A 15,879-nucleotide genomic window follows, 5' to 3' on the forward strand; every position below is an offset into this window, starting at 1 on the left:
GGAAAAGAAACAAGGGGGTATCCATATTCAACTGGCCTATTAGCTACAGCTTGGGCAGATATCCCTCTTGGTTATCTTCAACTCAAATCTACTTAGTGTGTTTTCTTACTAGGGATAGCCATTGATCCTAGATAGTCCTATATCCTCATTTCTCTTATCTTAAAATAAAAATCTTTCCTAATGTGATTTCCCCTTTAAGAAGGCAGATTATTAACATGAAAAAAAAATCTACTTTCAACAACTTTGTATTTTTTTCATATATAAAATTAAATTTATAATATTTGGTGGCAAGGAATTAAATCAGAGTAAATGTTTAAGTAATTTACCTACTGACTTCAAGGACCAAATAACTTCTGTAAACCTAAGCTCTTTCCAAAGGAAGAGGTGGAAAATCACCTCAACATTTCCTACAGAGGCTTGCCGTGCAGCTGTCAGAGATGTCCATATTGAACAGTCCTACCATCTTTACATTTCCAAATTCAGCAATGACTTATTATACAGATTTGAGAGGTTACCACAAGGAGAAAAAGACTGAATGATTAAAATATCAAATTAAGAGAGAAATTCCTGTCACCCTTATTATGAGATTTAAAAAGGAAAGAAGATGGTTGGGCCTGCTGAGGGTAGGGAAAGGTGAGCTCAGCTTCTGAAGGGATGAAATGATGATCTACATAAAGTAAAAGGCTACTAGCACTCACTTTCACATACCTTTGCTTTTTTTTAACCTTTAAAAAGCAGCATAGCTACCTAAATGTCTCTTCACATTTTTACTTTTGATTCTCCTTATTATTCCTATCTAGTGAAATAGCAACATATTATTTTCAGAGAAGTCCTGAACATATATTTTCAAACATCATAATGCCTCTTGGGATATAATGATAATTTTCAGAGATGAATTACATTAACATACACTATCATTAAAACACACATTTACACATCTCAAAAGAACTTTATAGACCTGGAAAAAAATTTACACAGATCCTCAGAAATATTTGCTCTGAAAAAAAACCAGTGAACTTTACTTACTTGTATTGATCAGAAATTGATTTGACACACCAGGATGATCTACATCATGTATTGCACCAGCAAAAATTGCTGCAAGAATCTCCAAATCTGTAAACACAGCCTGGGAAATCAGATAATATCAATATTGCTATTATATAAGGATATGAATAAAAAGTATTAACAAAATGACAAATGACTTCCTAGAATTTAGATGGAAAACAAACCTTCAAAATATATTATTCACCATGTATTATGAACAGACTTTTAGATAATGAGGTACCTATAAATTTTTTAAGCATAATTCTGGAAGAAATTATTTCAACTTCATTATATCTGAGGATCATTATACTTTTTAAAAAATCAGAAGAAAGAGTGTCTTAATAAGACATGGGAAATTCTTTTCTTGGATCCAAATCAGGATTTCTCAACCTCAGCACTGTTCACATTTTGTGTCAGGTCACACTATGTGTGATGATGTCCTGTACTGGTACATTATAGATACTTAGAAGAATTCTTGGCTTGACCCATGACATGCCAGTAGCATATATAAACAAAAATGTGATAGTTTTGACAACCAAAAATTTCTCCAGGCATTCCAAGTGTCACTAGAAGTTTAGGGAGGGGAGAATAGGGGGCAAGAAATCATCTATAGTTGAAAACCACTCATCTGAATGATGAGGTATTAATACAATTTCATACTGAGAACAATGCAAACTATATCCAAAAAGAGAATCTTTCCCAAAAATGATTAAGGAAATAAAATTGCTTTAGTAAACACTTAGCAGAATAACATCTTAGGATTTTAAAAAAAGTATTTTTTCCTAATAAATTCTATGGAAAATATCAATGCATTCACTGTTTGCATTATCTAAATTAATCATTCTTTGAACTCTAACTTAAAAAGTCATTAAATGAATTTCCAGAAAAAAAAACAAAAGTCCAGATGTGCATTATGACATGTCCACTGGATCATTTCAAAAGAAGAAATATAAACAGATGAATCCCTAAATCTCTGACCCAGTTTTACAGACAAATTCATCAAAGCTGCAACTGTTTTATTAACCACAACATTTCTCCCCTGTAAGTCAACATATTTCCAATAAAGCCAATTACTGTGTGCATCACAAATTCCTCAGTTTGAAAGTTTAAGACACTCATGAATGGCAAGTTAGTGTTCTTAAAGTTTTTAAAAACAGATTTACCTCAAAAGCAGGTGTAGACAGTAGCACATGAGTGGACTGGACAACATCTGCAGCATGGATGTTGTTATGATAGGCCACATCAGCATGGTAATGGTCTTCAAGGGTCATAAGGTATGTAATTAGAGTGTCTACTGGAATTTTAAATGTTTTTAACAAATCCCATTCCTGTAGGAGAAGATATCCTTGTAACATTTTTGTCTTTATATTTTTTTTAAAAAATGTTTCACACAGAATGTTAAAACAAAAAATAAAGCACTCCCCCCTCACACACACACACACACATACACACACACAAAAAAAAACACCAGGGCTTTCTACAGATGACTCAGAAACAGAAATAGCACTTTCCCATGTTCAGTGAGAGAAATGCAAATATTTGGGAAGATCTGGGAACTTATGGGACAATATCAGAGTTGAGTTGTCCTTCTGGAGGACAAACTCAAAATAAATCCAAACCTAAGGTCTCAGGAATGTACTGCCTACTATAAAAGCTTCAGTATCCCATGACCATGGAGGCACCAGCGCTGGAGCACCATTGCCTCAGCCCCACCAGCTCCAACCTCATTCTAGAACTGGAGTTTCCCATTCCAGTCCCAGTGTATCAGTAACAGACTCAAATTCTCATTTAAATCTCACTCTGAGCTGAGGCAAGGGCTCCACAAGAAAAAGTAGTGGATATGGAAAAGGTAATAGCAGACAAAAAAGTGATTAAAGAAATTATGTTCTGAGGTTAGTCTGAAGGGAAGTTACTCACTTTTTAAAGTTAGCACTCCATTCCCTATGCAAGTCAGGGTCGCGAAGATGAATCTTAAGCTGTTGTTTTAATGAATTGCTTCATTCTCCAATATCACATCTTTTTCTTAGATGGAAAAAAAAAACAAAAAATAAAATTTATTTGTGTTTTATCCACACTCCACATTTCTATACCTTTATTTGTCCCTTGGAAAAAGGAACAGATAAGGGAAAAGATACTATCAAAATGAACAACAATAAAAAAGGGTGAGGGGGGCTGGGGTTGTGGCTCAGCAGCACAGCATTTGCCTAGCATGTGGGAGACCCTGGGTTGATCCTCAGGACCACATAAAAAAGAATAAACAAAATAAAGGCATTGTGTCCAACTACAACTAAAATATAAATACTTTAACAAAATTGTTAGTGATAAGGAAGACAAAATGCATACACTTTTCATAGACTCAACAGTCAGTCCCTGCACAAAAGAGATGTGATAGAACTGCTATACCTGAAATATGGTGTGCATGATAACAGTCAGAGGCCGGTTACCAGACAACTCAGCTATTCTGAAAACATGAAGACCCCATTTGTTTACATCTTCTAGTTCCTTGCATTGAAAAATGACATCAAATAATTAGAAAGTGGAAGAACATGAGGCAATGAAACACAAATATTTAAAAATCTAAAAAATTGTTAGATATTTTTAAACAATGACTCATTTTAAATATAAGCAATATACCATAAAAATAAAAGCAAACTTTAGGAAAATTTACTTAAATGTACTGAAAACAGAGTAGCATTGCTTAGATCATAATTTTGACAACACATCATGTTCACAGATTTTGAATATTTGAATATCAATCCCAAAGCATTTCTTCAATGGGTAATATTTACTCACAGAAACTTAACTATTCTTCTACAACCCAGAAGAGATGATAGACTTCTAACTTCTTCAGACCAAAAATCAAATGAAAATGCAAAAAAGTAAGAAATGTGTACTAAACCACCTGTCTAAATCCACATATTAATAAATTCAAATAACTGAAAGAGCTTTATAAAGTGCTTTTCCATTTTCAAAACAAACTCATATAAATTAATGAAGTTTTCCATCTATTTAAAAGAGAAGAAATCAAAATTCATGCAAAACATCACTGCATACTTATGATTATGCTCTCTGAAATTATCTTACCTTGGCCAGAACATCTTCTTGTTCTGTTTTGACTCCAAACCTTGGGATACTTGAATTAGTCAGACTAGAACTATGCATCAATTTCTTGACTCCACTGATCTGAGACATTGGCCTTTTCTTTTTCTCCTTTTCCTTCTGAGTTGGAGAAGGAATTTCCACTTCATGTTGCTTATCTTAAGAAATTTAGAAAATGTTCTACAATTATTATGAATTCTACTTAAAAAAACATGCATAATTAGGCAGGATATAATTAATCACTGGGAAATATTTACAAATTATACTTTTCTAATAGAATTGAATATTTATAATTTGATGGAAACTTGATATCCTCACACACAAAATTAATAAACTAATTAATATCAAATGTGTCCAATGGTTACTTCCTGATAGATCACCCAATGAAAAAATCATGCAAGACTTAATCATGATAGCAGAATCACAGAAAGTACAATTCTTGATTATTTGCTCTGTTCACCAACTCCATTACTGTATGACAATAACCTAGAGGCTTGAAACTGCTCTTGCCAACTAAGAATTTTCATTTAAAACACATACTTTAAAATAATAAAACCTTCAAACAAAAATGTAATAAAAACAGCAGTGTACAAATCCAACGGCTAATTAAAACTGGTCAGACTGTGGGAACTGAAGCAGAACCTTTTGAAAGAAAATATAGGTTTCCCTTTTATTTCCTGTTATTATAGAAATAAGCTTTCTAAGGATAAAAATTCAAAGGGAATTAGTCCCTTTTGACATTTGACAAGGTAAATAAAAAAATTTGAAAATGGAAACAAGCATATTCAATGACTTGAATACCTCAGGTCCTTTCTATTTCTATACCACAGTGAGATAAGTTATGATGTAACCAACTTTTATGGGAACCACAGAGAATTCCAATTATAAGTTATTAAGCGATTTTACCCCAATGCGTTTTCTATAGTAAAACACATCAGATATCTTGATACATTTATTCTTCCACTATTTCAAGCAGTCAGCAAGCCTACCCATTCTTGCACACTGTAAACCTTCATGTCTGTTCAGTAATGTACCAATCAGCCATTAGAACAGTTTTGTTTTGAAAGTAAATTTAAATCAAGGATTTGTTCAAATTACTGATTTTCACTTATTGGACTTTCTTTCTGCTGATGAGGTAGAGGGGCTGCCCCAGAACATCATACTTTCAGCTATTATTAGCACACTGTTCTTCAGCAGTTGCACTGTACTTGCTCACCAGATTGCCAGGCATGGTATGCATTAGACAATCAAGTCATCAAGGGTGGGACTATTTCTAATTTATCATTAAGTACCTAGTGCCCAGCCAGGGAAGCATTTAAGAAAAATTTGTCAAATGCATGTGTAAAATATTTTATAAAATACATTGTGCTCTTCTGTATTATGAAAAAAAACTGTCTAGGGATGTAGCTCAGTGGTAAAATGTTTGCATGTGAGAAGACCTGAATTTAATCCCTGGCACCTCTGAGTAAATAAAAAAATTTACTTTGTTACTTTATATATTCTAAGGCTTAGAAGTTTATAGTATCAAATTATTAAGATAATAAATACAAATGGAATTTTTGACACTTATTTGGTTTACAAAATGAGTTGGTGCTTCAATCCCTCTCCAAAAACCAACAAGCAAATAATTCAAAAGAAAAATTTTAAGCTGCATGGAGTTACTCTCACCTAAGAATGTGTTTGATCTATACTCTGACACTTGGTTTCCAGACCGGCTCATTTCAGAGAGATGGGTGAGCTCCCGATTAAGCATCCTTTTTAACTGAAAAACCAAAGGGTAAAATGAAATAACAGAAGAGGAAATTTTAAGTGAAATAATATAAGCATATCCTTGAACACAGAAAGTTACATCCCCAAAATTTTAAATTGCCTTGACAATTTAGAGAACTCTTCAACAGAATCTTCTGCAATCATAGGAAGGAACCATAATCTGTGTCATTTGTGATAGTAGCTGCCAGGCACAGGTGGCTGCCACACACTTGAAATGTGGTCAAGGTGAACAAGAAACAGAATTTTGAATTTCATATAATTATCCTCAATTTAAATAATGTGTGGCTGGTGGCTATGACATTGAATAGCACAGATTCTTACAATCAATGACAATTAATAGTAAAAACAATTATACACTTTAAATGTATTATTGGTATTTAGATAAAACTATAATTTATAAGCACACAAAAGTGTTTTCACATGACTAAGCATCGTATATTTTTATCATTTGGTTTATCATTACCAGAAATGAATATATAAATAATATTGGTCAAAGGTTAAAATCTGATATTTTACCCCAATGAAAACTTTAATAGAGTTTAGTACTTTTGGGGAATTGTGGAAAAATAAAACTTAAATAAATACTACATAATATATTCTTTAAAAAATTTTTTTTCAAGTAAAAAGTACAAGGCTTATGGGGTTCTCAGCATTCACAGAATTTGCCAACCCAATTCCCAAGTCATGAAACAACAAACAAAAACCCCATCAATTTTCATTATTGTATTTTATTACTTTGCAACTTGTTTTACTAAAGCTACAGTGCTTGTTTTATCCAAAGACACCACGCGGCATTGCCAACATTTTCAAAGATTTGATACTTCCCTGCACATCCGCTGCTTTTTAAAAAAAAATCTTTAATAAAATGTTTTTATTCTTTTACACTTAAACACATTTAAATTTTGTCTAATCATGTATGCTCAACAGTCATACATGGCTAGTGGCTAATGTACAACTTAGAGATTTCAAAATGCATCCTTTGTTTATCACAATCTAATATATATAATGCATTTACTATTTCCAAAAAAATTATAGAACCTTAAAAATTTATACCCTTCCTGTTTTTTTATGTTTTTATTGCAATTTATAAATACCATAACTATTATGCCCACTGTTTTTCAATTATATTTGGTCACATATTTGCCATTTAATTTTAGCTCATCATTTCTTCCTGCCTCTGTTTTTTTTTCTTCTGTCAAATATTTGGTGCTTAAAGAACTACTTTTATATTTCTTTAAAGCAGGTGAATTGATGGCGAATTCTCTTATGTGTTCTCCTCTTCCTTGAAAGTATCTTTATTCATATTAGAAATTTTGAAGGCTAATATTGCTAGGTAAAAAATTCTAAGTTGACATCTATTTAACTTCAGCCTTTTTGAGTTGTTATTCTGCCTTTAGCTTCCACTGTAACTATTTTGAATGCTTTTCCTTTAAGGGTATTGCTTCCTGTTGAATCTGGACATTAAGTCTATGGCCATACAACCTTGAACATGTCCAATCTCACCTGTATCAGAATGTTAAGATTTTCTTTTGCACCATTTCTAAAAAGGTATTCTATTAGGATCGTAGATGTATTTATTCTTCCTTGAATACATCCTCTCTGGAGTTTTAGGATATTTTGTGTATCTTTGAATTAATGTCTTGTGTCAACAGTGAAGATATTCAGCTAGCAGTTAACACCTCAGATATTTCTTCTAATATATTTTCTCCTTTCTCCTTCCCTCCAATCTGTGCCTCAAGTTTTATTATAGACACATTGTATATTATTTTTCCTTGTTGCTATTATTTTATATTTCTTTATTTCTGTGTGAATATATTCTACTTACTTTACAACTTATTTTGATACGTATTCTGACACTTGGTTGCTATTATTTTATATATATATTATAATTAACATATAAATATATATATTTATTAATATATATATTATTTGATATTTCTTTCTGTGTGAATATATTCTATTTACTTTGCAACTTATTTAGTTACCTGTATACAATACTGTGTCATTTCTAATATGATCACAAACTCATTTAATCTTAATACCCATACATATAGCAACTCAACTGTTGGAGTACCATACCCTTAAGCATCTTTAGACACTACTCTTGGCATTTTCATTCCCCTGAGGTCATCTCTTAATAAAGAATTGACAGTACTGACATAGTAGTCGCTTCTTAACATGTCTTCCTTTGACTTTGAAAACAGCCAAAATAGGCTTTTTAAATATGCTTTTAATATTTCTCTTAACATAGAGAAACAATATATTTTTCAATATATAAAGTAACTGCTATTAGATACTTGACCAAAGCCAGATACATCATTCCTTATCTTTAGCAGCCTTTAAGTGGTTGAGCTTCACTAGAAATTCTCATTTAAGTCTGGAGAAGAGCAGTGAATTTATCTTTTAGAAATGTTTGAAATGCAATTATTTCTCAGTGTTGAATTAGCTTATTTAGAATATTCAAAATGTACTGCTTCTCTACATAATTGTTACAAAGATGATCTAAATCAATGTAGTTAAATCTCTCCAAAAGTCAATCTTATTGATCATCTAAATTAGGCATAAGGATTGAACTCTCCCTACTAAGTACTGCAGAAGGTCATAACAACAAAAAATCAATAAACTGCTGGACACAGTAATGCATACTAGCACTCCTGGCTGTCAAAAATGAACTGGTCAAGATAAATACAAGTTATAATTGTCAATCCACAGGTCTAGGAACCTTATTCTCAAACCCAGGAACACAATGGTTACCTTCTTACTCTAGTTTCTTTTTGTAACTTCTTGTTAATTATAAAATGCACATATGATAGAAAACCCAGAATGCTATACAGAAGAAAGCAAGAAACCATGTAAATCCATTACTTAGAAATAATTGCAATCAGTTATATGTTCTTCTATGCCCTTTTTTAACCTCTGTGAGATTTTTCAATTAAAAATTGGCATCATATAACATAAAACATGGTTGCTTCTTGTTTTCACTTAGCATTTTATAGTATCATCTACTAGAAAGGCCTTCTAAGAATATTTGTAAGATGTTTGCAATACTGTTCAATTTTTTTTTCTGTCCATCTTATTAAATTATGTATCCTTGAGTAAATTATGGGTTACTGATTAATTAAGCTAATGGAAAGTGTCTTTTATTTAGTCTGGCACATAATAGTCGCTTAACTTATTTGAGTTCTTTTTCCTAGCCCTCTTTTTGATACTCAGTTCCTATTTTTGTGTATTTTTAAATTGATATTAATTTTTATGATTGAAGAACATGCACTTGAAGAACTTGATTATAGGTATGACTAGCTAACCACCTCTTTATCCAATCCCATAAAAGAATTTAAGAAAAAGACATAGAGGAAACTATGTTCAAAAACATACTATATCATAGATAATCTCACATTGGAGAGTGCACAACACATCTTGCTTTACAGATGAAATCCACCTTTGAAAACATCCATTAAATAGAAATACACACACACACACACACACACACACACACTTAAAGGACAGTCTGCTATTAACATTTGAAGCATGCATTCAAGTAAGTATCTCTTTGACTAGACATTGTCCCTGTCATAAGCTATAAGTTGCTATAATCACAAAGTCCTTTTATGTAAAAGGTGTGAAATAGGCAGTACTTTCAGCCTTTGCCAGCCCCTCAGCAGTCCGTATAGAGAAGGTGTCCACCTGCACTTTGTCAATGTAACTAAACACTAAATCTTCTGGGGCAAGTGGAAAAAATAGATGAGGATCCAGGTATTCACAGACCCATCTTCTAATTTGTGCACAAGCTCTAACATAGAAGGAATATATTGCCATATGCACAAATAGAAAAATATTTGTTACCTGCAAATTTGGGACACAAATTACTGATGCATAATTTTTCTGGTGATTAAAATATATAATTTACCCAAATAGCCAGTTATTACAGATTAATGAAGCAAAAAAATGCCAGAGAATCTATTGTGTAGACTGAATAAATGAGACTGCATATTCCATTGGATATTTCACATCACACACATTATGCCCAGACTATTCTTTTGTTTTTGTTCAAAACAGAAAATCCTGGGTTGGAGAAATCCATTATCACACATCTGTCTCTCTACCAAGGTTTGCAAGGTGCTCCAAAAAAGTTAATATTTAATTTTATCATAATTATAACTGACAGTATTTGAAGCAACCTCTCTCTTCCCAAAGGAAAGAATTGTGAGGGATTTCCTACGGAGTACTGTCAAAGCATCCATTAAGTTAAAACATAAGAATATTTTCTAAAAGGAATAAAAATCATTTTACTATTTGGCTATTACACAAAACTTTCAATCCACGGAAACTAAATTAATAACCACAAAAATCACCACAATTGCTTTCTCAACTATTAGCTGATCTTACCAATTGGTTTTGGAGTGTATAGCCTGATGTACTAAAGAACCATATACTAAAGTATTCAACAAAAATTTTAAAATCTAAGTAGAATTTCTCTTATTTTGAGATAACTCTGTAACATTTACTAAAATAACTACATAAAAATTACCATGACTGGGGAAAAAATGATGATTTAAAAATTTAATAAAATGTATTCTTCTTGAAATATCATATTTCTTGATTAATAGATTTAAAAGACACAAAACACTGAACTGATTTTCAATTAAAAAATGGTTGCAATTTAATTGAGCATTTAGTTATTTTTAAAGTAGCCTCTAAATATTTTCTGCTTGGGAATTTCTTGTTAGTTTTGAATTAAGTAATTAGAAAATAAAACAGAATCATGGTTGCAATGAAGAAAAACACGAGGAAGATTTCTAAATCCTTTGTTTTCATTAAGCATCAGAATATCTGTGAGTAGCATTTAAAAGGCTTAAAGGAAAGTGAAAATGCAAATCCGAATGGTGTGTTTTACATTTCAGAACTACAGTTCTATGGTTTACATTCAAGATTGTATTTAAGTTCTATATTTAAGATTGTTAGGGCTGGGGCTGTAGCTTAGTGGCAGAGCGCTTGCCTAGCATGTGTGAGGCACTGGGTTCAATCCTCAGCACCAAATAAAAATAAACAAACAAAGGCAATAGGTCCATACACAACTCCCCCCCCCAAAAAAAAATCTTTAAAAAAAGATTAAGAAAACAAATTATGTCCATCTCATTCCACCATCCTTACCCTAAGTACATGTATGAAGATATGCATGGTGTGACTCCACTTTGTGTACAACCAGAAAAATGAAAAATTGTACTCTATATGTGTGCTATGAATTGGAATTCATTCTGCTGCCATGTATAAAAATTAGAATAAATAAATAAATTAAAGAAACAAAAATATGATTAAAATATTTTAAAATATAGTCCTCTGAAATCCTGAATCATGCCACTGTGCTACTGGATATATATATATATATATTACATATCCTCCTAGTATACATACAAGAAGGTGGTACAGCTCAAACAGAAAGAAAATGCTTATATTTAGCTATAATTTTCTGCTAAAAAATCATTTAATTTGCTGTTCTGTGACAAGTTTGGAATACATCAGTATCAAAAGGTACTTAATTTAAATTGGCTGCATAAAAATAAAATCTTCAAAATGCATAAGACCATGTCTGTATATTTAGATTCTTGGAAGTATTGTTCATATCCAAAATATAAACATGAAGCCTTCAAAAAATGTATCAAATATGAACTGGCTAAAAGCTAAGAGATAAATTGAGGAGTGAGGGGGGTTATGGGTGTTTTTTTGTGTGTTACTTTCTATACTTTTCTGTATTTAAAAAAAGTAGCCAGGAAATGCTTAGCAGAATTCACATAATGAAAATCTATATATTTAAAAACATTTTAAAAATCTGGATCATCCATAAATTTAAACATTGAAATATTTTCTAAAAATTCAAGAAAATCTCAAAAGTAAAGGGGGAAATGTCCTTTAAAATAATCAAAGAAACAGATAAAATATTTCAAACTTCAAGTCCTTAAAGTAATGAAAAAAATGAATCTTTAAAAATGTGTGCAATTGCCTCAATAATCAAGGATGAGCCTCACTTTCTGAAGTGATACTTCACCCAGAACTGAACTAAGTTTTTCTATCTTTCACTACCATCATGGAGGTAGAACACCATGCTATCATTACCACAGAGCAGGCAAAAAGCTTGCTAAATATGAACACATTCTTATTAAATTCAGTGTATTAATTCACTTCTTGAGATTAACAAAAGCATCATCATCATACAAACTTTTTAAATAATTTTACACTAAGATAATCAATTTTTATTTGAGACAAATATCAGTTAAATATTCAATGTCAATTTTTAATGTCATCTAGAGTTGTATATCCAAAGATGGAAAAAAATATCTTTGTCATTTTAAGTAGTACAGGCATTTAGCAAGAGCCATAAATTAACTGTATAAACATAAAGTGTTACATGTTAATTGGAATCCATAAATAAAAAGAGGAAATTTGGCTAAAAAATTATTTGCAAATGAATTTATTTAATTACCTTGATATTTTAAAGCACAATACAAACTTATACCATATGACAAACAGAAGAATCACTGCACATCAAAAAGCTATTTTAACAAACTACACATGCTAAAAAATTATCCAATCTTATCTTGAACCCAAAAACCCATATTTCTTTCATAGTTCCTGTAAAAGGGAAAAATATAGAATTGCTTAAAAGGCTTAAATACCATCATAATTTGTTAACACTATAAGTTATGTAATCAGAGTAACCAGGAGTTTTCAAAGGAAAAAAATCAATCTTACCTTTATGTAGCCCCACGACACTGACAGCAAATAGTTTGCTTCAGGCATTTTTGATTGCTTATCAAAAATGCTTATATATATGATAAATATGTTCAAAAATATTTGTATCTTCAAATCCTTTATACTTCCACAATCCCTGTAAGCCAGTGTGGGATTTTAAAGATTTTGGTAATTAAGTATACAAAAGAATGCCTCATATTAGGTTCCATCCAGTCGTCTTCCCATTAAATACATGCCATTTGTAAAACTCCAGAATGGAACAAAATTCAACAATTATTCTGAATAAAGAAAACCCATGTGATAAAAGAATAGCTAAAGGTCTAAGGGTCTGCATCCTTCTCTCTCCCAGCTCCAGGGCTTAATGAATAATGTATATCAAGATGCTTAGCTGCAAGAAAGACTAGTTCTGTCAAAAGCTACCAAATAAGGAACTGCAGGGAAGCTGGGAAGAGTGACAAGAAACCCCTCCCACCGAACCCCAACTATGCACCAATCCTATTCCATCCTCCAGAGTGTGAGGGCAGGGGGTGTGGACCTGGCGCAGGCTGCTTTGTGATTGGCTGGCGAGGGCGAGCCTCTGGGGGAGAGGTTTTCCACCTGACCCGGTGAACGCCATTTAATAATGGTCTCCCTAAAGCTCGGAGGCTGCAGTGAGAAAGATGAATGGGGCTTCCCTCTCACAGAGATGCATAACGACTATGACACCATTCAAGATCCGCAGCTCATTCTTAGACAAGGACTGACAGCCCTTCTGGAACCATTTCTATGAACTTTAATATTCTTGGACTTTACTTGCATCCACATAAATGCTGCTCTGAATGACAAGCATGCATTTTAATTACTTTCCTTTCTCAAATCCAAAACAAGTGGCTTCCCTGGTCACCTAGATATAATCATGGTTCTCCCCCTGTTCATAATAAAAGCTAAGGGATTAGAAAATGTGACATATGCCCAGAATTCACAAATGCAATGATGAAGCCGCTGACCTATATGACTGGTCTCAGGTCCCCCAGACCGCCACTTTTTTTTTTTTTTTTTGGTGGTGCTATGTGTGCCTGAGCTCTTTAATTTCCAAAATCTTAATGTAGAGATGATTTATTATAAATCTGACTTGGGAGAAAATGAATCCAAAAGCTAACAAGCTGTGTATGGATAAAGAATGCAATGTTTTTATACAGATTTCAGGATCTATATTTTGATCAGAAGGGAACATTTTTATGGCTGTAAACTTAAAGTGGCTTTTAGGAATACAGAACTAAGCTGAAGAGTAATCACTACTATATAGAATGTGATTCTTTCAGGAAAAAACATTTTTATGTATGGTTTAGAGTAGTATTACTCTGTAATTTTTATATTAAAGAGGTCTTTTGTATGAGAAAAGGGGGAAATCTTGCTTTTGCCCTATTTTAACATAAAATCCTTCCCATTCTCCCTCATCTCCATCTCAAAGTTTTATTCTCAACTCTTTTGTGACTTAATGATATGATTACTGCACATTCATCCTGTCACTGAAGTACTTCTGTTGTTCAGGTTTGTCTGTCTTAGATAGTATGTCCTCATCATAAATACAGCAGTTCTTCCTTGTCTGCAGTTTCACTATCTACAGTTTGTTAGTCAAAAAACATTAAGTGGAAAATTCTAGAAATAAACAGAAGTATTAATAACTTTGATTTTGGTATATTGTTAAAATTATTCTATTTTAGCTTTAGTTATGGTGTTGATCTCTTATAATTCCTTATTTATAAATTTTATCATTATGTTTGTATAAGAAAAAATACAGTATATGTAGGTTTTGGTATTCTTCACTGTTTTAGGCAGCCAGTGGGGGTCCTAGAACATATTCCCTGTAAGAGGGGGACCACTGCATTTTCTTCATCTTTGAAATTCTATTGATTCCTTGATGCTCAAATTCTTAGTTGCTATTTACACTCCTTGTGTTTTAGTCCCTAAATTTCTCTTAATCTTCTACAAAAGATAAGAAAAAAGGCAAAACCTTTTTTTTAAATTTTTCATCCTCCTTATCTTCTTTGAAGTGTTCAGCCTTGTTTGATCACTCTTAACACTTTCCCTGAACTCCCAGGGTCCTGAACTTCTTTTCTTTCCACTGCTCTGACCATCCCTTCTTTGCCTTCTTCTATTAGTCCCCTAACTCAGGATCTCCACAGACTCTCTCCCAGGCCTACAGTCTTCAATGACTACTTCTAAGTTGAACATTAGTACTGTATTTCCAAAAATATAATACTCTTCCCTTTCAAATGTCCTGCCAGTCATGTCAAACTTTTTCAAAACTATGAAACATTTTTCTATTTAAAGTAGTTCTTATCATAACTAACTCCCATTGCAGTCAGGGCACCCATGTTGCTTCCAGTGTCTCAGATGAAATCCATGACTCCTATCATCCAATAGGTGTCTCATGTGAGTCACACACTGTCAGGTGTTTAATATAAATCATCTAACTGAATCCTCGAGTAACCCTGACATGTTCCCCTCTACCACATTACCTTCTCTCCTTCACCCAACATTGTGACCAAGTCCTATCTTTCATAAAATGCTACTACTTTCCTTTTGTTCCTTTCTATTCCCACTTCCTTCATATCAATCCAAATACTTAAAAGAGCAAAATAGAAAATACCTTCAATTTCCTTCCCTCCAATCTCTCATTTCCACATAAACAAGACACTTTGAGAGAAAAAATGAATTTCCCAAATTCACCCAGCACCTGGACTCTAATCCTAACTTCTAAATTGGTTAGTGCAGCAGCTAATCTGCAAAAGACTCCTAATGAGTCACACCACTCCACTATGCTGAATCTGTCCTGGCTTGTATACCCACATGATGATGCAGGACTGCTGAGGCTAAGTCACAGAGGCCTTGAGCTTTCACCTTGCTTTCTTTGAATTTGCTATTGGAATCCCTGGGCTGACATGTAGGAAAGTATGGTGTGGGGGATATGGAGAGATTGTGCCTGCCTAAAAACAAGCACACACATCTGCCCAGTCACCAACCAGACGAGAGATGAAGAAGCCATCCTGGTCATTCAGCCCAGCTTAGCTTTCAGATGACTCCAGCCCCATCCACTACCTCACTGCAACCACAAAGGACCCCAAATAAGAATGTCTAGCCATGCCCACAAAATCATGGAAACTAGTAAAAATAAATTGTATTTCAAGTTTGAAGTGATTTATTATATAGCAATCAATAGTCAGAACAGTTAGGAGG

General features: G+C 32.9%; 1 protein-coding gene across 1 annotated transcript in view; it reads right to left on the reverse strand.

The window, feature by feature from the left end:
• Window positions 1-13,276, reverse strand: part of LOC143388947 (3',5'-cyclic-AMP phosphodiesterase 4D-like) — a 34,983-nt gene extending 21,707 nt beyond the window's left edge. The window contains exons 1-6 of the mRNA XM_076842358.1: window positions 13,151-13,276; window positions 5,812-5,905; window positions 4,129-4,301; window positions 3,448-3,546; window positions 2,208-2,372; window positions 1,027-1,126 (exon numbers count right to left, since the gene is read on the reverse strand). Coding sequence (XP_076698473.1) covers window positions 1,027-1,126; window positions 2,208-2,372; window positions 3,448-3,546; window positions 4,129-4,301; window positions 5,812-5,905; window positions 13,151-13,276 — 757 coding nt within the window. The remainder of the gene's footprint in view (window positions 1-1,026; window positions 1,127-2,207; window positions 2,373-3,447; window positions 3,547-4,128; window positions 4,302-5,811; window positions 5,906-13,150) is intronic.
• Between the last annotated feature and the right edge of the window lie 2,603 nt (window positions 13,277-15,879).

This window comes from Callospermophilus lateralis, unplaced genomic scaffold (assembly GCF_048772815.1).
Source record: "Callospermophilus lateralis isolate mCalLat2 unplaced genomic scaffold, mCalLat2.hap1 Scaffold_45, whole genome shotgun sequence".
NCBI lineage: Eukaryota > Metazoa > Chordata > Mammalia > Rodentia > Sciuridae > Callospermophilus > Callospermophilus lateralis.